At 59.5% G+C, this 19,410-nt stretch overlaps 2 protein-coding genes and 2 long non-coding RNA genes across 12 annotated transcripts in view; 3 read left to right on the top strand and 1 right to left on the bottom strand.

Moving 5' to 3' along the window:
* The first annotated feature begins 1,232 nt into the window (after positions 1-1,232).
* DRC1 (dynein regulatory complex subunit 1) overlaps positions 1,233-19,410 on the top strand; it is a 30,026-nt gene continuing 11,848 nt past the window's right edge. For 4 of the 9 annotated variants that reach the window (XM_042803025.1, XM_042803023.1, XM_042803026.1 and 1 more), the window contains exons 1-4: positions 9,092-9,240; positions 17,071-17,113; positions 18,348-18,435; positions 18,986-19,098. In XM_042803025.1, the coding sequence (XP_042658959.1) occupies positions 9,093-9,240; positions 17,071-17,113; positions 18,348-18,435; positions 18,986-19,098 (392 nt within the window). In that variant the 5' untranslated portion in view covers position 9,092. Of the gene's footprint in view, positions 1,383-9,089; positions 9,241-17,070; positions 17,114-18,347; positions 18,436-18,985; positions 19,099-19,410 lie in introns of those variants that run through there. The other 5 variants (XM_042803019.1, XM_042803021.1, XM_042803018.1 and 2 more) reach the window with 5 other exon arrangements.
* On the top strand, positions 1,898-4,824 carry LOC122154496. Its single transcript, XR_006166415.1, has 2 exons — positions 1,898-2,270; positions 3,872-4,824. It is a non-coding gene; the product is annotated as an uncharacterized LOC122154496 (long non-coding RNA).
* LOC122154495 lies at positions 3,762-8,953 on the bottom strand. Its single transcript, XR_006166412.1, has 2 exons — positions 8,830-8,953; positions 3,762-4,303 (listed from the first exon to the last, which is right to left on the bottom strand). It is a non-coding gene; the product is annotated as an uncharacterized LOC122154495 (long non-coding RNA).
* On the top strand, positions 4,879-7,761 carry LOC116964705. Its single transcript, XM_033005071.2, has 5 exons — positions 4,879-5,431; positions 5,543-5,731; positions 5,948-6,005; positions 6,116-6,173; positions 6,384-7,761. Exons 1-5 carry the CDS (start codon positions 5,360-5,362, stop codon positions 7,387-7,389), a joined length of 1,383 nt encoding a protein of 460 aa, XP_032860962.2. The 5' UTR covers positions 4,879-5,359; the 3' UTR covers positions 7,390-7,761.

The following is a 19,410-nucleotide window of genomic DNA, read 5'->3' as shown; positions in this document are numbered from 1 at the left end:
GCTTTGTAGGTGCATAAATACATGTGTGCGAACTCATGTAAGCTGTCACTCTCTGCGGAGGTGACCCAACGCTGCTGGACCTGAATAAAATCCTAGAGTAACCCACGACGGAGTTCGAGTCTCCTTTAACATCCACTCAGGGTGGAAGAAGTCCCAGAGCTGCTGGACTGGGTCAGAGTCCCCAACAAGGACAGCCCGGGGCACGTGTGACAAGATGGCCAACCTTCCTGTACCACCCGCAGCTGCAGGACCTTGCTGTTCCTGTCCCCATCCTGCCCAGAAGGGAGGGCAGAGCCCACACTGGTTTGCTCCCTGTGCAGCCACGGGACCAAGGACAAGAGGAACCCTCCAGCGCCTCGTGCTCCCGTCTCTGGAGGCCTCCAGCAGCAGAGAACCCCCCAAGCACAGCCGCCAGCGCTCTCCCCACAAATGCGAGACCTTGGCGCAGAAAGTCAGGCTCTTCCAGTATAAAACAGAACTGCCACTCCAACAGGTCTTTGTTTACTGACATCGACGGGGAGGGCTACGAGGGTGTTGGGGACAGTGCTGGCAGTAGGGGGGGGACAGGCATCGGGGCTGCTCTGGGGCTCATTCCCACACTGGCGGGGCTGGGGTGGCCCCGGCTGCTCCCACCCAGGTCCCTGCTTCAGCCTTGTCACTGTCTGTCCCTCCAAAGAGCCTTTGGATGCAGCCCCAGCTCTGCCTCCCCTTCCCCTGGGGCTCAGCTCCCCGGGAGGGCACTGGCCACGGCCCCAGAGGGTCTACGAGACCCCCAGCCCCGCAGTAGCCACCCGGGCACCTCTGCCAGCCCCGCGGAGGGGTGCGCGGCCTCGGGATCGGCACCGCCCTCCAGCCCCAGCTCTCTGGCACCAGAGCCACCAACGACACCCGCGGCAGGGGAGAGAAGGCAGGAGGCCCAGGAGGCCCCAGCACGCCAGCCAACTCTCACACGGAGCACATCGGTCCCTCACCGTCACGCCAACCAGCCGCCCGTCAGCCCGGCGCTCGCTCCTTCCCCTCAGTGTCCCGGCCGCTCTGCCCCGCGCATGCGCAGCAACGCTCGCTGCTCTGGGGAGGGCGCCGCGCGCCCTGCGGTGGCGGGAAGATTCCAGCGCATGCGCGGCCGCGCCGTCCGCCCGGACAACCCCCCTTCCCCGCCCTTCTCCCGCCGTGCCCTAAGCGCATGCGCGGCACCGGCGTTGCTAGGCGACGCCGGCGGACGCTCGCGCCGCGCATGCGCGGTAGCTCCCCCCTTTCTCCCCTGGAAGGGGGAGGCCGGGCCGCCATGAGCCGGCAAGCGGGCGCCGATGTGACGGAGGGTTGGCGGGCCCCGAGCCCGGGCCTCAGCCACCCCGGCCCCGAGGAGCGCATCGCCGCCCGCCTCGATGCCAAGCGCCGGTGAGACACGGGGCTGGTCCCCGCTGCCCGGGTTGTCAGGGCCTGCACCCCCGTTCGGCTCCGTCCCCCCTCCCCACATCGCAGCTGGGTCCCGGCCCCTCCCCGCCCCACCCGTCACAAAGTCCCTCACCTTCTCCCCAGACCCCACGTCTGGTCACAGATGAGCTCCCCTGCCCCAAAATGGTACTGGGATTGATGCCCCTGACGTGCGGAAATAGACTCCACAATCTGATAGATTGTAAAGTAGGTATGTTTATTCAGCGCTGAGGTACACAGGGGATAACTCCTCCTATTGTGTACCCCACGTATGGTGCTGTTACCTAAGATTTATAGAGCAAATGATTACATATTCATAATATTTCGCAATACGCCTATACATATGCAACACCTATCCCCGCTTCGTATTATAATTAGCATTTCCATAATCTCCTCCTAGTTGAGTCTGCGCAGTGTCTTCTGGTGGTGGTCGTGGGGGTCTTTGGGGATGAAGTCAAGCTCCTCTTCCTCCTGTCCGCTCTGTGACCCCAGGTTTTGCGCAGACTCAGTTTCTTACTGGCTGTTGTCCAAACCGCGGGTGTAGTTCCAACCGGCTTAATACTGATAAAGCCTAGAGAGCTCACCGTGTTTTACAAACTGTCTGTTCACTAAGCAGAACTGTTAACCGTTATCTAAACTATTTCCCTTGAACTATTTTCTTTTGTTATCCCCTTCTTGCTATTATCCCCTTCTTGCTATTCTCATGTTAACCCTTACATCCCCTGTTCCTATCTTGGCCCTGTATCACTAGGAGGGGTGAGACTTCATTCCTCCAGTCCCCTGCCTTGAGAGACAACTGAGAGTTGTGGGAAAAGGAATTGCCACTGAAAACTGAGGTAAAAAAATTCATGAGGACCTCAGCCTGCTCCAGGTCAGCCATCACCAGATCCCCTGTCTCATTTATTGGGTGGCAGTACCACTTCTTTTCATTTTCTGACTAACATACCTACAGAAGTCCTTCTTATTCTTCACATCCCTTGCCAAATTTAGCTCCAGCTGTGCCTTAGCCTTCCTGATCCCATCCCTACACTTCTGGGCAGTATCCCCATACACTCACCACGATGCGCGTCCCTGCTTCCACTGCCTAGGCAATTTTTGACCAGGAGGTCCCTGCTCAGCCATGTTGGTTTCTGTCTTCCTTGACTGATTCCTTGCACATGGCAATCGATAGTTCTTCTGCTCTAAGAAAAATGTCTTTAAAGAGCTGGCAGCTCTCTGCTGCTCCTTTATCCCTGAGGGCGGTTTCCAAGGGGGTCCTATCCACCAGTTCCTTAAGAAACCGAAAGTTCACACTTTCCTCAGGTTTTGGGTTTTAACTATAATTTTCACCTGACCTATATCCCTCCAGATCATGTATTCCACCAATGCTTAATCACTTCAGCCCAGGCTCCCACCGATCTTGACCTCTCCAGTAAGTTCTTCTGCATTGGTGAGCCACAGGTCCAGTAATGCATCTCCTCTGGTTGGGCTTTCTATCACCTGGATTACGAAGTTATCCTTAATGCACACCAAGGGTCTGCTAGACTGCTTGAAGCTTTGGGCCACTTTTCCAGCCAATGTCCAGCAGAAGTTCCCTAGCAGGATTGGGTGAAGGGAAGGAAGAGTTGGGGCTGGAGCCATGGGAGCGATCCTGAAAGGCTCATTGGAGGGACATTCAGAAGCAAGGATGAAGCGGGGGCCTGGGATGGAGCAGCTGGGAACTTGTTGGTCACCTCAGGGTGGGGACGAGGCACAGAGTGGCCCCATTGCCTGAACCCCACTGCCAGCGCTGTCCCTGACACCCTCATAGCCCTGGAGGTCACTGCCCCCTGTTCATGCAACAACCGAAGAGCTAGCCCTTGGGGATGTCTTCAAATACTACTGTTTTAATCTCTCGATAAAGGTTGGGTTTCACTTTTGGGTTCTCCACCGCCATCTCACGCTAGTGTGGAGAGGGCTCACCGCTGGCTGCTTTTCCAGATGAGCCCTTTTCTCTCTCCCAGCGTCTGCCTGGCTGCTTCCCAGTCACAGCCTGGTTTCTTTCCCGCTGCCTCTCCTTCAGCATGACACAGATGAGCCCTGCGAGCTTCTTTTGCCCTGTGAGCTCCTGAGCAGGTACCAGAGCTCGGGGCCAGGCAAGATCCCCCACAGTGACATCATGTCAACACACAACGGCTCCCCACGGCCCCCCAGGACCCGTAGACCCGGTGTCCCCAAGAAGGGACATCTGCCAGTACAGTAGGGACAAGCCCCTGTTGCCTTTCTCAAAGGCGCGCGGTGGCCCGGTTCAGGAACGGCACGGCAACCAGTCCCAGGTTGCGTGGTCCATCAGCACACATACACCAATGTGGTGGAGGCAAAATGGCGTTTATTGTTAGTTTACATTGCCTTATATAGTCTGAGTCTACTTCGTCACTTCCACCTGCTCACGTTAAGGGTCCATGTCTCTTGGTTATAGGGAGGGAGGCTCTACCTTTCCGTACAACGCGATATCTTCTGGTCGCCGGACCCTAACTACCACAGACCATGAAGAAGACCACGGTGAAGCAGGTTGTCCTCCCATGAGCCACAGAGAACCATGCCAAGGCAGATATCCACACTGCATCCATGGAGGACCCCACACTGCGGTAAGTGGAGATGCCCTGAAGGACGGTGCTGCCTCTGGAGGGGATTCCACCATTTTCTGGCAGAAATGGCAGCCCCTGGGCAAAACCAAGGATGAAGCAGCCTGGGAAGGGCTGTATCAATTTGGTGGGACGCCACGTAGGAGCAGGGGAACAGCGGCAAAGACAAAGTGTTATGGAGTGATGGCAACCCTCATTCCTCATCCCTCTTCGCCCCCTGAAGAAGAGGTGGTCAAACAGTTGGGAATGGAAGAGCCATGTTGAACCTGGGAAGAAGATGGAGTGGGGGGAAGGTGGTTTTACTTTTTTTTTATTATTATCATACAGTAATTGGAAATAAATTGGATTGGGCTCCCTCGAATAGAGGCTGCTTTGCCTGCGAGGGTGGTCGGGGGACAGTTCTCCCAGAACCACGGCGCTGTGGGTCAGGAGGGGCTTTTGGAGAAGAGCATGGGGTGCCAGCCCCTGCCGAGCGCAGAGACACCTTCCCGCAGCCCCCGTCACCCCCAGCCCCACCCAGCCTGGCCAGAGAGGGACAGTCCTGGCCCAGACTGACAACCAAAGGGCGGAGGCGCGCTGAGGGAACCCTCAGGGAGAACAGTCTGTTGGCTGACCTGCACCCTTTTGGCTCATCGCTCCTCAAGCTTACAGGTTCTGCAGTCGGTTGTGCAGCACCAACCCCTCTTGCGTCCCTGAACCCGGGGTTTGCCACCGCTGTCTACGTTTACGGGATTCTGATGAAAGGCCCAGATCTCGTTGAAGCTAAGAGCTGCCCCAGCTCGACGGCGTGTGCCTGCGCGATGGCAGCTCCTCAGCCTGGATGGCAATGTGGCCAGGAAAGCCTTGAGGCAAGCTGGCCCGACCTGCGGCCCACCCTTCCCCCTCAGGTTTCCCTGCAGCCACACAAACGCCTGACAGGCTTGTCCAGGCCAGCCCTCTCCAGCAGGAATAAGCCGAGCCATGAAAAGAGCAGTGCAGCCGCCCCAGCCCCTCTACTCGGTGAGGACCTGCTGGAACATGAGGGGGTTCCTCTCGTACCAGAGTCATTTGTCACCTTCATGCAAGAGGGAGCCCAGAGGGACCTGCCCTGCCTGCTCCCCACCAGCTTTGGGCCATGTCCTGGGGGGCGCTGACCCCCCAAACCCTGACACAGGGGCTCCTCTCTGGGGCGGCTGCTCCCCGATGGCTTCACAACCTCCTGCACCAGCGCAGCCCCGGGTCACCGTGGCAGCCATTTAGTGTCGGCGCGATGTCACCATTGCATCACAATCGTGGCCCTTGTTTTAGGGGGCTGAAGGAGGCTCCGCTGCCGCTTGGACTGCATGCCAGCCAAGGAGCGTTTGGACAGGAGTGGGAAAACCACCTCGGAGATGGCAGGAAAATCCCACAAGCAGGTAGAAGCGGGGTGATTTGGCATCACCCCAACCTCTCCTCCCCTGGTGGCATCCTGCCGGGTTTTTCGGCCTCCCCAGCTCTGACCCCTCTGCACACCCCTTGTCACACAGAACCACTGGAAGAGAATATTCTTGTGCTCCCTGCAAGAGATGGAGGAGTGGAAGCTGACACTGCTGATCTTCACCTCCAGCCTGAGCCTGTGGGGCCTCCTCATGCTGGTGCTGCCCTGCGGCCCCAGCCTCTTGGCTGTCCTGGCTCTGGGCATCCTCCTGGGCTGCTGGCCCATGGGCAAGGCCAAGGTAGGTGTCTGCCTGGCATCACCCCAAACGCTCCCAGCAGGGGGCAGAGCCTGTCCTCAGGGTGCTCAGGAGGGGCCCCGTTTTGGGAGGAGGGAGCAGTGAGCAGTGGCTGTTGCCCACCCAGCCCGGCCCCCGTTCGGGGGCCATTCCTGTCCCTGCGGCTCCACTGACCCCTTCCCAGGGCTCACTAACCCAGGCCTCGCTTTCTGGGGACAGGGGACCTCTGCGGAGAGGAACAGATGGAGAAGCCGGAGGAAGAAGGATGACGTGATGGGTAGGTGAAGCAGCCCCAGAGCTGCGCCGGACTCCGCAGAGGCTCCCAGCTGAGGGACGTCATTGTACCTGCAGCCCTCGTGCCAGCTGCCCCTCTGCTTCCTTCCCCAGCCACAGTCTTCGTCCCAAGCAAAGGCCTGGAGTGCATCATGAGGAGCCAGGTGGAAGAGTAAGCCCTTATGGAGGCCCACTCGTGGGTCCCTCTGCCCTGTGCAGCTGGAGGGGGGGTGAGAGCGGGATGCGGCCCCGATCCCAGAGCTGGCAGGGCTGGCTCCGGGGATCTGGGAGATCGCCCAGGCGGGAAAAGACAGAGAGGGGCTGCTGGGTCCACGCTGTCCCACCGGTGGCAGCCCCCACAGCCCAGATGTTCCCCCCACAGGAGCTGGAAGCTCCATGGAGGAGACTGGAGGGCAATCGGCTTCGGCGATGAAGCAGCTGCTGCAGGGGAGCTCCCGCAGGAAAAAGGAGACGGGGCTCAAGGTGGGAATGTCAGTGCTGCCACCAGCTTGGAGCTCCTCCCGAACCAGCCCTCCTTGGACAGCGTGGAAGAGCTCGCCACGTCCCTGATGGAGTCCCTGGACATGGCCCAACTCTGCCGTGACCTGCTGGGAAAACTGAAGGAATCTGTCAACTGCAACGCTGCGACCCCCTGCAAGGACGTCAGGCAGGAGTACGTGGTGTGCCTGCAGTGCCGTCAGTGCCTCACCTGCTGCTGCCTGTACTGCAGCGAGGCCGCAGCTGATCAGCACCTGCCCACGCTGGCCACCATCCTGCACTCCGTGGACTTGCTGGTGCACGAGGAGGAGGTTCAGGTGGAAGTGGGGCTGTGCTTTGAGCTGGCCCTCGGCGGGGAGCTGTTCCACGGGTGGGAGGTAACCCAGAGGTTCCCCGAAATACCCCCGGAGAGGTGCTGCCAGGAGTGCGGCGCGCCTCTGCCCAAGAGCCCTGGGCACGGCGAGAGTTCTTGGCCAGCGGTCCCCAACCCCAGCGCCCAGGGCACAGCAAGGGGGCCCGAAGGAGGTGCAGACCTGCAGCCAGCTGGGCCGGGGGTGCCTCTCCCCACCGCAGTCCCCACGTGGCCCCTGCCCCCCTGGGCACAGCCCCCCTCTCCTGAGGCCCTGGACCAGCTCCAGAACGCTGGGATGGAGCCCCTGCCCTCAGTGGGGTACAGGGCCGGGGAGCAGGGGCTCAGTCTTAAGTGCTTCCGTCGGTGCTGCGCCAAACTGAAGGATAAACTGCAGAGGTGCGTAGCAACGGAGTGCTGCTGCTTGATGGTGGAAGGGAGCGTGGCACCCAGTGGCGCTGCAGAAGAGGACCAGACGCTGCCCTTGGAGAGCCTGTTTACAGCCGACACGCTCTGCCATCACACGGGGATAGAGGCATGAGGGAACCCCACCAGAAGTGGAGGGTGAGGTCCTGCCACACTCACCCTCAGCCGCACCGGGGCCAGCCAGACACTGAGGTTCCACTGTTGGGAAAATGTTGCAATGCAGTGCTGCTGCACAAGCTGTTCTATCAGCTCTGTCCCCTGTATAGCCCCAGCCCAGGGCTGCAAGCACAGTCAACTGAATAGAGCATCAATACAATGTTGTAACAAAGGTAATGATGGGCCTGACAGTTCAAAGGATGTTGATGTATGAGAAACTGGCCCTTAGCTACCGAAGCGATGGGAGATCTATCATTGTGGCTACTAAGAACTGAGACGTACAGAACTTGAGGTAATCGTCCTTGAAGACTAAAAGAAAGAAGAAACAAAACAACGAAGTAGTCGGAATCCAGAACAAGATGTGAAACCCACTGTCAAGATAATAATGACTGATAAAGTATAATTCTGTGTATTTTGGATTAGGTAATGCTTTGTAGGTGCATAAATACATGTGTGCGAACTCATGTAAGCTGTCACTCTCTGCGGAGGTGACCCAACGCTGCTGGACCTGAATAAAATCCTAGAGTAACCCACGACGGAGTTCGAGTCTCCTTTAACATCCACTCAGGGTGGAAGAAGTCCCAGAGCTGCTGGACTGGGTCAGAGTCCCCAACAAGGACAGCCCGGGGCACGTGTGACAAGATGGCCAACCTTCCTGTACCACCCGCAGCTGCAGGACCTTGCTGTTCCTGTCCCCATCCTGCCCAGAAGGGAGGGCAGAGCCCACACTGGTTTGCTCCCTGTGCAGCCACGGGACCAAGGACAAGAGGAACCCTCCAGCGCCTCGTGCTCCCGTCTCTGGAGGCCTCCAGCAGCAGAGAACCCCCCAAGCACAGCCGCCAGCGCTCTCCCCACAAATGCGAGACCTTGGCGCAGAAAGTCAGGCTCTTCCAGTATAAAACAGAACTGCCACTCCAACAGGTCTTTGTTTACTGACATCGACGGGGAGGGCTACGAGGGTGTTGGGGACAGTGCTGGCAGTAGGGGGGGGACAGGCATCGGGGCTGCTCTGGGGCTCATTCCCACACTGGTGGGGCTGGGGTGGCCCCGGCTGCTCCCACCCAGGTCCCTGCTTCAGCCTTGTCACTGTCTGTCCCTCCAAGGAGCCTTTGGATGCAGCCCCAGCTCTGCCTCCCCTTCCCCTGGGGCTCAGCTCCCCGGGAGGGCACTGGCCACGGCCCCAGAGGGTCTACGAGACCCCCAGCCCCGCAGTAGCCACCCGGGCACCTCTGCCAGCCCCGCGGAGGGGTGCGCGGCCTCGGGATCGGCACCGCCCTCCAGCCCCAGCTCTCTGGCACCAGAGCCACCAACGACACCCGCGGCAGGGGACAGAAGGCAGGAGGCCCAGGAGGCCCCAGCACGCCAGCCAACTCTCACACGGAGCACATCGGTCCCTCACCGTCACGCCAACCAGCCGCCCGTCAGCCCGGCGCTCGCTCCTTCCCCTCAGTGTCCCGGCCGCTCTGCCCCGCGCATGCGCAGCAACGCTCGCTGCTCTGGGGAGGGCGCCGCGCGCCCTGCGGTGGCGGGAAGATTCCAGCGCATGCGCGGCCGCGCCGTCCGCCCGGACAACCCCCCTTCCCCGCCCTTCTTCCGCCGTGCCCTACGCGCATGCGCGGCACCGGCGTTGCTAGGCGACGCCGGCGGACGCTCGCGCCGCGCATGCGCGGTAGCTCCCCCCTTTCTCCCCTGGAAGGGGGAGGCCGGGCCGCCATGAGCCGGCAAGCGGGCGCCGATGTGACGGAGGGTTGGCGGGCCCCGAGCCCGGGCCTCAGCCACCCCGGCCCCGAGGAGCGCATCGCCGCCCGCCTCGATGCCAAGCGCCGGTGAGACACGGGGCTGGTCCCCGCTGCCCGGGTTGTCAGGGCCTGCACCCCCGTTCGGCTCCGTCCCCCCTCCCCAAATCGCAGCTGGGTCCCGGCCCCTCCCCGCCCCACCCGTCACAAAGGCCCTCACCTTCTCCCCAGACCCCACGTCTGGTCACAGATGAGCTCCCCTGCCCCAAAATGGTACTGGGATTGATGCCCCTGACGTGCGGAAATAGACTCCACAATCTGATAGATTGTAAAGTAGGTATGTTTATTCAGCGCTGAGGTACACAGGGGATAACTCCTCCTATTGTGTACCCCACGTATGGTGCTGTTACCTAAGATTTATAGAGCAAATGATTACATATTCATAATATTTCGCAATACGCCTATACATATGCAACACCTATCCCCGCTTCGTATTATAATTAGCATTTCCATAATCTCCTCCTAGTTGAGTCTGCGCAGTGTCTTCTGGTGGTGGTCGTGGGGGTCTTTGGGGATGAAGTCAAGCTCCTCTTCCTCCTGTCCGCTCTGTGACCCCAGGTTTTGCGCAGACTCAGTTTCTTACTGGCTGTTGTCCAAACCGCGGGTCTAGTTCCAACCAGCTTAATACTGATAAAGCCTAGAGAGCTCACCGTGTTTTACAAACTGTCTGTTCACTAAGCAGAACTGTTAACCGTTATCTAAACTATTTCCCTTGAACTATTTTCTTTTGTTATCCCCTTCTTGCTATTATCCCCTTCTTGCTATTCTCATGTTAACCCTTACATCCCCTGTTCCTATCTTGGCCCTGTATCACTAGGAGGGGTGAGACTTCATTCCTCCAGTCCCCTGCCTTGAGAGACAACTGAGAGTTGTGGGAAAAGGAATTGCCACTGAAAACTGAGGTAAAAAAATTCATGAGGACCTCAGCCTGCTCCAGGTCAGCCATCACCAGATCCCCTGTCTCATTTATTGGGTGGCAGTACCACTTCTTTTCATTTTCTGACTAACATACCTACAGAAGTCCTTCTTATTCTTCACATCCCTTGCCAAATTTAGCTCCAGCTGTGCCTTAGCCTTCCTGATCCCATCCCTACACTTCTGGGCAGTATCCCCATACACTCACCACGATGCGCGTCCCTGCTTCCACTGCCTAGGCAATTTTTGACCAGGAGGTCCCTGCTCAGCCATGTTGGTTTCTGTCTTCCTTGACTGATTCCTTGCACATGGCAATCGATAGTTCTTCTGCTCTAAGAAAAATGTCTTTAAAGAGCTGGCAGCTCTTTTCTGCTCCTTTATCCCTGAGGGCGGTTTCCAAGGGGGTCCTATCCACCAGTTCCTTAAGAAACCGAAAGTTCACACTTTCCTCAGGTTTTGGGTTTTAACTATAATTTTCACCTGACCTATATCCCTCCAGATCATGTATTCCACCAATGCTTAATCACTTCAGCCCAGGCTCCCACCGATCTTGACCTCTCCAGTAAGTTCTTCTGCATTGGTGAGCCACAGGTCCAGTAATGCATCTCCTCTGGTTGGGCTTTCTATCACCTGGATTACGAAGTTATCCTTAATGCACACCAAGGGTCTGCTAGACTGCTTGAAGCTTTGGGCCACTTTTCCAGCCAATGTCCAGCAGAAGTTCCCTAGCAGGATTGGGTGAAGGGAAGGAAGAGTTGGGGCTGGAGCCATGGGAGCGATCCTGAAAGGCTCATTGGAGGGACATTCAGAAGCAAGGATGAAGCGGGGGCCTGGGATGGAGCAGCTGGGAACTTGTTGGTCACCTCAGGGTGGGGACGAGGCACAGAGTGGCCCCATTGCCTGAACCCCACTGCCAGCGCTGTCCCTGACACCCTCATAGCCCTGGAGGTCACTGCCCCCTGTTCATGCAACAACCGAAGAGCTAGCCCTTGGGGATGTCTTCAGATACTACTGTTTTAATCTCTCGATAAAGGTTGGGTTTCACTTTTGGGTTCTCCACCGCCATCTCACGCTAGTGTGGAGAGGGCTCACCGCTGGCTGCTTTTCCAGATGAGCCCTTTTCTCTCTCCCAGCGTCTGCCCGGCTGCTTCCCAGTCACAGCCTGGTTTCTTTCCCGCTGCCTCTCCTTCAGCATGACACAGATGAGCCCTGCGAGCTTCTTTTGCCCTGTGAGCTCCTGAGCAGGTACCAGAGCTCGGGGCCAGGCAAGATCCCCCACAGTGACATCATGTCAACACACAACGGCTCCCCACGGCCCCCCAGGACCCGTAGACCCAGTGTCCCCAAGAAGGGACATCTGCCAGTACAGTAGGGACAAGCCCCTGTTGCCTTTCTCAAAGGCGCGCGGTGGCCCGGTTCAGGAACGGCACGGCAACCAATCCCAGGTTGCGTGGTCCATCAGCACACATACACCAATGTGGTGGAGGCAAAATGGCGTTTATTGTTAGTTTACATTGCCTTATATAGTCTGAGTCTACTTCGTCACTTCCACCTGCTCACGTTAAGGGTCCATGTCTCTTGGTTATAGGGAGGGAGGCTCTACCTTTCCGTACAACGCGATATCTTCTGGTCGCCGGACCCTAACTACCACAGACCATGAAGAAGACCACGGTGAAGCAGGTCGTCCTCCCATGAGCCACAGAGAACCATGCCAAGGCAGATATCCACACTGCATCCATGGAGGACCCCACACTGCGGTAAGTGGAGATGCCCTGAAGGACGGTGCTGCCTCTGGAGGGGATTCCACCATTTTCTGGCAGAAATGGCAGCCCCTGGGCAAAACCAAGGATGAAGCAGCCTGGGAAGGGCTGTATCAATTTGGTGGGACGCCACATAGGAGCAGGGGAACAGCGGCAAAGACAAAGTGTTATGGAGTGATGGCAACCCTCATTCCTCATCCCTCTTTGCCCCCTGAAGAAGAGGTGGTCAAACAGTTGGGAATGGAAGAGCCATGTTGAACCTGGGAAGAAGATGGAGTGGGGGGAAGGTGGTTTTACTTTTTTTTTATTATTATCATACAGTAATTGGAAATAAATTGGATTGGGCTCCCTCGAATAGAGGCTGCTTTGCCTGCGAGGGTGGTCGGGGGACAGTTCTCCCAAAACCACGGCGCTGTGGGTCAGGAGGGGCTTTTGGAGAAGAGCATGGGGTGCCAGCCCCTGCCGAGCGCAGAGACACCTTCCCGCAGCCCCCGTCACCCCCAGCCCCACCCAGCCTGGCCAGAGAGGGACAGTCCTGGCCCAGACTGACAACCAAAGGGCGGAGGCGCGCTGAGGGAACCCTCAGGGAGAACCGTCTGTTGGCTGACCTGCACCCTTTTGGCTCATCGCTCCTCAAGCTTACAGGTTCTGCAGTCGGTTGTGCAGCACCAACCCCTCTTGCGTCCCCGAACCCGGGGTTTGCCGCCGCTGTCTACGTTTACGGGATTCTGATGAAAGGCCCAGATCTCGTTGAAGCTAAGAGCTGCCCCAGCTCGACGGCGTGTGCCTGCGCGACGGCAGCTCCTCAGCCTGGATGGCAATGTGGCCGGGAAAGCCTTGAGGCAAGCTGGCCCGACCTGCGGCCCACCCTTCCCCCTCAGGTTTCCCTGCAGCCACACAAACGCCTGACAGGCTTGTCCAGGCCAGCCCTCTCCAGCAGGAATAAGCCGAGCCATGAAGAGAGCAGTGCAGCCGCCCCAGCCCCTCTACTCGGTGAGGACCTGCTGGAACATGAGGGGGTTCCTCTCGTACCAGAGTCATTTGTCACCTTCATGCAAGAGGGAGCCCAGAGGGACCTGCCCTGCCCGCTCCCCACCAGCTTTGGGCCATGTCCTGGGGGGGCGCTGACCCCCCAAACCCTGACACAGGGGCTCCTCTCTGGGGCGGCTGCTCCCTGATGGCTTCACAACCTCCTGCACCAGCGCAGCCCCGGGTCACCGTGGCAGCCATTTAGTGTCGGCGCGATGTCACCATTGCATCACAATCGTGGCCCTTGTTTTAGGGGGCTGAAGGAGGCTCAGCTGCCGCTTGGACTGCATGCCAGCCAAGGAGCGTTTGGACAGGAGTGGGAAAACCACCTCGGAGATGGCAGGAAAATCCCACAAGCAGGTAGAAGCGGGGTGATTTGGCATCACCCCAACCTCTCCTCCCCTGGTGGCATCCCGCCGGGTTTTTCGGCCTCCCCAGCTCTGACCCCTCTGCACACCCCTTGTCACACAGAACCACTGGAAGAGAATATTCTTGTGCTCCCTGCAAGAGATGGAGGAGTGGAAGCTGACACTGCTGATCTTCACCTCCAGCCTGAGCCTGTGGGGCCTCCTCATGCTGGTGCTGCCCTGCGGCCCCAGCCTCTTGGCTGTCCTGGCTCTGGGCATCCTCCTGGGCTGCTGGCCCATGGGCAAGGCCAAGGTAGGTGTCTGCCTGGCATCACCCCAAACGCTCCCATCAGGGTGCAGAGCCTGTCCTCAGGGTGCTCAGGAGGGTCCCCGTTTTGGGAGGAGGGAGCAGTGAGCAGTGGCTGTTGCCCACCCAGCCCGGCCCCCGTTCGGGGGCCACTCCTGTCCCTGCGGCTCCACTGACCCCTTCCCAGGGCTCACTAACCCAGGCCTCGCTTTCTGGGGACAGGGGACCTCTGTGGAGAGGAACAGATGGAGAAGCCGGAGGAAGAAGGATGACGTGATGGGTAGGTGAAGCAGCCCCAGAGCTGCGCCGGACTCCGCAGAGGCTCCCAGCTGAGGGACGTCATTGTACCTGCAGCCCTCGTGCCAGCTGCCCCTCTGCTTCCTTCCCCAGCCACAGTCTTCGTCCCAAGCAAAGGCCTGGAGTGCATCATGAGGAGCCAGGTGGAAGAGTAAGCCCTTATGGAGGCCCACTCGTGGGTCCCTCTGCCCTGTGCAGCTGGAGGGGGGGTGAGAGCGGGATGCGGCCCCGATCCCAGAGCTGGCAGGGCTGGCTCCGGGGATCTGGGAGATCGCCCAGGCGGGAAAAGACAGAGAGGGGCTGCTGGGTCCACGCTGTCCCACCGGTGGCAGCCCCCACAGCCCAGATGTTCCCCCCACAGGAGCTGGAAGCTCCATGGAGGAGACTGGAGGGCAATCGGCTTCGGCGATGAAGCGGCTGCTGCAGGGGAGCTCCCGCAGGAAAAAGGAGACGGGGCTCAAGGTGGGAATGTCAGTGCTGCCACCAGCTTGGAGCTCCTCCCGAACCAGCCCTCCTTGGACAGCGTGGAAGAGCTCGCCACGTCCCTGATGGAGTCCCTGGACATGGCCCAACTCTGCCGTGACCTGCTGGGAAAACTGAAGGAATCTGTCAACTGCAACGCTGCGACCCCCTGCAAGGACGTCAGGCAGGAGTACGTGGTGTGCCTGCAGTGCCGTCAGTGCCTCACCTGCTGCTGCCTGTACTGCAGCGAGGCCGCAGCTGATCAGCACCTGCCCACGCTGGCCACCATCCTGCACTCCGTGGACTTGCTGGTGCACGAGGAGGAGGTTCAGGTGGAAGTGGGGCTGTGCTTTGAGCTGGCCCTCGGCGGGGAGCTGTTCCACGGGTGGGAGGTAACCCAGAGGTTCCCCGAAATACCCCCGGAGAGGTGCTGCCAGGAGTGCGGCGCGCCTCTGCCCAAGAGCCCTGGGCACGGCGAGAGTTCTTGGCCAGCGGTCCCCAACCCCAGCGCCCAGGGCACAGCAAAGGGGCCCGAAGGAGGTGCAGACCTGCAGCCAGCTGGGCCGGGGGTGCCTCTCCCCACCGCAGTCCCCACGTGGCCCCTGCCCCCCTGGGCACAGCCCCCCTCTCCTGAGGCCCTGGACCAGCTCCAGAACGCTGGGATGGAGCCCCTGCCCTCAGTGGGGTACAGGGCCGGGGAGCAGGGGCTCAGTCTTAAGTGCTTCCGTCGGTGCTGCGCCAAACTGAAGGATAAACTGCAGAGGTGCGTAGCAACGGAGTGCTGCTGCTTGATGGTGGAAGGGAGCGTGGCACCCAGTGGCGCTGCAGAAGAGGACCAGACGCTGCCCTTGGAGAGCCTGTTTACAGCCGACACGCTCTGCCATCACACGGGGATAGAGGCATGAGGGAACCCCACCAGAAGTGGAGGGTGAGGTCCTGCCACACTCACCCTCAGCCGCACCGGGGCCAGCCAGACACTGAGGTTCCACTGTTGGGGAAATGTTGCAATGCAGTGCTGCTGCACAAGCTGTTCTATCAGCTCTGTCCCCTGTATAGCCCCAGCCCAGGGCTGCAAGCACAGTCAACTGAATAGAGCATCAATACAATGTTGTAACAAAGGTAATGATGGGCCTGACAGTTCAAAGGATGTTGATGTATGAGAAACTGACCCTTAGCTACCGAAGCGATGGGAGATCTATCATTGTGGCTACTAAGAACTGAGACGTACAGAACTTGAGGTAATCGTCCTTGAAGACTAAAAGAAAGAAGAAACAAAACAATGAAATAGTCAGACTCTAGAACAAGATGTGAAACCCACTGTCAAGATAATAATGACTGATAAAGTATAATTCTGTGTATTTTGGATTAGGTAATGCTTTGTAGGTGCATAAATACATGTATGCGAACTCATGTAAGCTGTCACTCTCTGCGGAGGTGACCCAACGCTGCTGGACCTGAATAAAATCCTAGAGTAACCCACGACGGAGTTCGAGTCTCCTTTAACATCCACTCAGGGTGGAAGAAGTCCCAGAGCTGCTGGACTGGGTCAGAGTCCCCAACAAGGACAGCCCGGGGCACGTGTGACAAGATGGCCAACCTTCCTGTACCACCCGCAGCTGCAGGACCTTGCTGTTCCTGTCCCCATCCTGCCCAGAAGGGAGGGCAGAGCCCACACTGGTTTGCTCCCTGTGCAGCCACAGGACCAAGGACAAGAGGAACCCTCCAGCGCCTCGTGCTCCCGTCTCTGGAGGCCTCCAGCAGCAGAGAACCCCCCAAGCACAGCCGCCAGCGCTCTCCCCACAAATGCGAGACCTTGGCGCAGAAAGTCAGGCTCTTCCAGTATAAAACAGAACTGCCACTCCAACAGGTCTTTGTTTACTGACATCGACGGGGAGGGCTACGAGGGTGTTGGGGACAGTGCTGGCAGTAGCGGGGGGACAGGCATCGGGGCTGCTCTGGGGCTCGTTCCCACACTGGCGGGGCTGGGGTGGCCCCGGCTGCTCCCACCCAGGTCCCTGCTTCAGCCTTGTCACTGTCTGTCCCTCCAAAGAGCCTTTGGATGCAGCCCCAGCTCTGCCTCCCCTTCCCCTGGGGCTCAGCCCCCCGGGAGGGCACTGGCCACGGCCCCAGAGGGTCTACGAGACCCCCAGCCCCGCAGTAGCCACCCGGGCACCTCTGCCAGCCCCGCGGAGGGGTGCGCGGCCTCGGGATCGGCACCGCCCTCCAGCCCCAGCTCTCTGGCACCAGAGCCACCAACGACACCCGCGGCAGGGGAGAGAAGGCAGGAGGCCCAGGAGGCCCCAGCACGCCAGCCAACTCTCACACGGAGCACATCGGTCCCTCACCGTCACGCCAACCAGCCGCCCGTCAGCCCGGCGCTCGCTCCTTCCCCTCAGTGTCCCGGCCGCTCTGCCCCGCGCATGCGCAGCAACGCTCGCTGCTCTGGGGAGGGCGCCGCGCGCCCTGCGGTGGCGGGAAGATTCCAGCGCATGCGCGGCCGCGCCGTCGCCCGGACAACCCCCCTCCCCGCCCTTCTCCCGCTGTGCCCTACGCGCATGCGCGGCGCCGGCGTTGCTAGGCGACGCCGGCGGACGCTCGCGCCGCGCATGCGCGGTAGCTCCCCCCTTTCTCCCCTGGAAGGGGGAGGCCGGGCCGCCATGAGCCGGCAAGCGGGCGCCGATGTGACGGAGGGTTGGCGGGCCCCGAGCCCGGGCCTCAGCCACCCCGGCCCCGAGGAACGCATCGCCGCCCGCCTCGATGCCAAGCGCCGGTGAGACACGGGGCTGGTCCCCGCTGCCCGGGTTGTCAGGGCCTGCACCCCCGTTCGGCTCCGTCCCCCCTCCCCAAATCGCAGCTGGGTCCCGGCCCCTCCCCGCCCCACCCGTCACAAAGTCCCTCACCTTCTCCCCAGACCCCACGTCTGGTCACAGATGAGCTCCCCTGCCCCAAAATGGTACTGGGATTGATGCCCCCACCCCCACGCCGCTGCAGTTCCAGATCCTTCGCCCCAAACTGGCACCCAGTCCTGACCCCCACCCAGGACCAGCCCAGACTCACAGACCATTCCCGGGTGACAGAACATCCTCTGCCCCACACCGGCACTGGGGCCAGGACCTCTACCACAAACCGGGAGGAGGCAGGGACCCACTGTGGCCTTGCCAGCCTTCACAGGACCCAGGAGCTCTCCCCAAACTGGCCTTGGGTCAGGGACCACCCTGAATCCTGAACCAGTCAGAGACATTCCCCGTTCCCTGCCAAAGGGCAGGAGGTCAGGAACCTCCCGATCCCAGCTCAGCCCAAAGTCAAAGACATCCCTGCCCTCTCCCCAGCCCAGCACTGGGGCAGCGATACCCATTTCCCCAGGATGCTGCCCTGCCATGGACCCTCAGCTCCCTGGACAAAATCAGGACCGGGCCAGCGGCGTCCTGGATCAGACAGATGTTATTCCCAATCCTGGGGCTCACCGCTCATGGGGCACACCTTTCCCCAAAGCAGGACTGAAACAGGGTCCTCTCCCAAGCCTTAAGAGACCCTTCCTTGCTGGGTGAGATTGGACTGTGGGATCGGTGCCAATGCTGAAATGGCTTCAGACAGAAGCTGGCTCTCTTCATGGCCAAGCCAGGGTCCCCCACAGCCACCTAAGGGCTGTCCCCCGACAGCCCCTGCCCCCCGACAGCCTCTGCCCCATGCCTGCCTCCCCCTGGGCAGCAAACAGGGGCTGAGCCACCCCCAGCCCTGTGCTGAATCAGTAACCAGCCTTGGGCTGCACTCCCAGCTCCAGAAAGCAAAGCCTGGACCCTGTTTGGAGGCTGTCCCACCCTTTCCTGCCTCCTTTCTGTGGAGACCTCCTGGCCTGGGACTACGCCTGCTGAGAGGAAGAGGGAGCCCAGTGTGCTGTGCCGAGCCACGCAGCCTGGGCCAGGATCCCAGATCCAAGTCCATCCCTTAGCATTAGGAAGATGGCGTGGTGTAAAATGTTCTGCCTTATTCCTTTTTCTGCCCAGGAAGGCCCTTGGAGAAGATGCGGCGCCAAAGGTGGCTGAGGAGGAAGAACAGAGAAGGAGCCACAAGCACATTGAGGAGTGCAGGCAGGTGCGGCAGTAGGACAGGAAGGTCCTCTTGGGTCCCTGACATTTGGCTTTAACCTCCTTTTAGCTTTGTGTGATGCTTAGTGTCACACAGCATCGTTTATGTGAGAAGAAGCGGGGACAGAAACTCCTCAGGACCGGGTAGGGAGTGATTCTTGGGCTGGATCCTAGGAATATGATTCCCCTGTGACAAAGAGCCCACGGATTGTAAGGATCTGGGAATGACGCCGTGTATCCAAACCCAAACCCCACCGTGCCTAGCCCCATCCTCACATGCAGGGGAAACAAAACAAGAAGGTGCTCTGAGCATATTCCTCTTGGTCCTGTTGGCCTGTGGGGCTTTCCTGGAGAGGGAAGACCCATGGGTGCATTGAGGTCCTTGCAGTGTTCATCAATCCTGCCATAGCAAGAAGACAGGGTTTAGGGGTTCACACAGTCACCTCAGCATGGGGATAGGAGCCAGACCTTGGGCAAGCATAGCAAGAATTCCTCCAGTATCCCTCCCTCCAGAGCTCAGGTCTCTGAATGTGAGATGTGTACCACCTACTTCACAGAGGCTGGCCAAGCTGCTCTTTGATGGCACGCAGATGGTGACAAATATCCAGGTGGCTGCTGACTTGAGGGAAACACAGAGGAGGGCAAAGGAGGCAGAGCTGAAGCTGCGGAGGTAAGAGACTGCACAGAGGGTCTGAGCTGCTGGGAAGTATGTTGGTGCAGCTTTCTGAGGACACCCAGGAACACTTAGCAGTTAGGGCTACGCTGAATTGATGTTCAAAAGGAAAATTTAGGCACCTCCATGTCCCGCCTGCCACAGTGGGATCTTTACAGAGCTCTGCAGGTCAAGGCTGGTGGTTTCCCCAGGTGGCACTGCAGTACTACGGACTACCAATCTCCTCCAGACCCATCGCATCTTCAGCTCCAGAGTGTGAGAAATGCAGCTGGGTCTCAACTTTTCACCAGGAGCCTGTACCACACAGGC

This window comes from Tyto alba, unplaced genomic scaffold (assembly GCF_018691265.1).
Source record: "Tyto alba isolate M040663 unplaced genomic scaffold, T.alba_DEE_v4.0 Super-Scaffold_40, whole genome shotgun sequence".
NCBI lineage: Eukaryota > Metazoa > Chordata > Aves > Strigiformes > Tytonidae > Tyto > Tyto alba.
Note: the sequence above shows the minus strand (reverse complement) of the source record. Positions and strands in the feature narration are given on the sequence as shown.

Excerpts from the sequence above, each read along its gene's own strand:
- LOC116964705 (XM_033005071.2), top strand. The coding sequence starts at position 5,360 with ATGCCAGCCAAGGAGCGTTTGGACAGGAGTGGGAAAACCACCTCGGAG. Across the intron at positions 5,432-5,542 it reads CAGGAAAATCCCACAAGCAG|AACCACTGGAAGAGAATATT; the intron begins GTAGAAGCGGGG and ends CTTGTCACACAG. Across the intron at positions 6,006-6,115 it reads GAAGAAGGATGACGTGATGG|CCACAGTCTTCGTCCCAAGC; the intron begins GTAGGTGAAGCA and ends TTCCTTCCCCAG.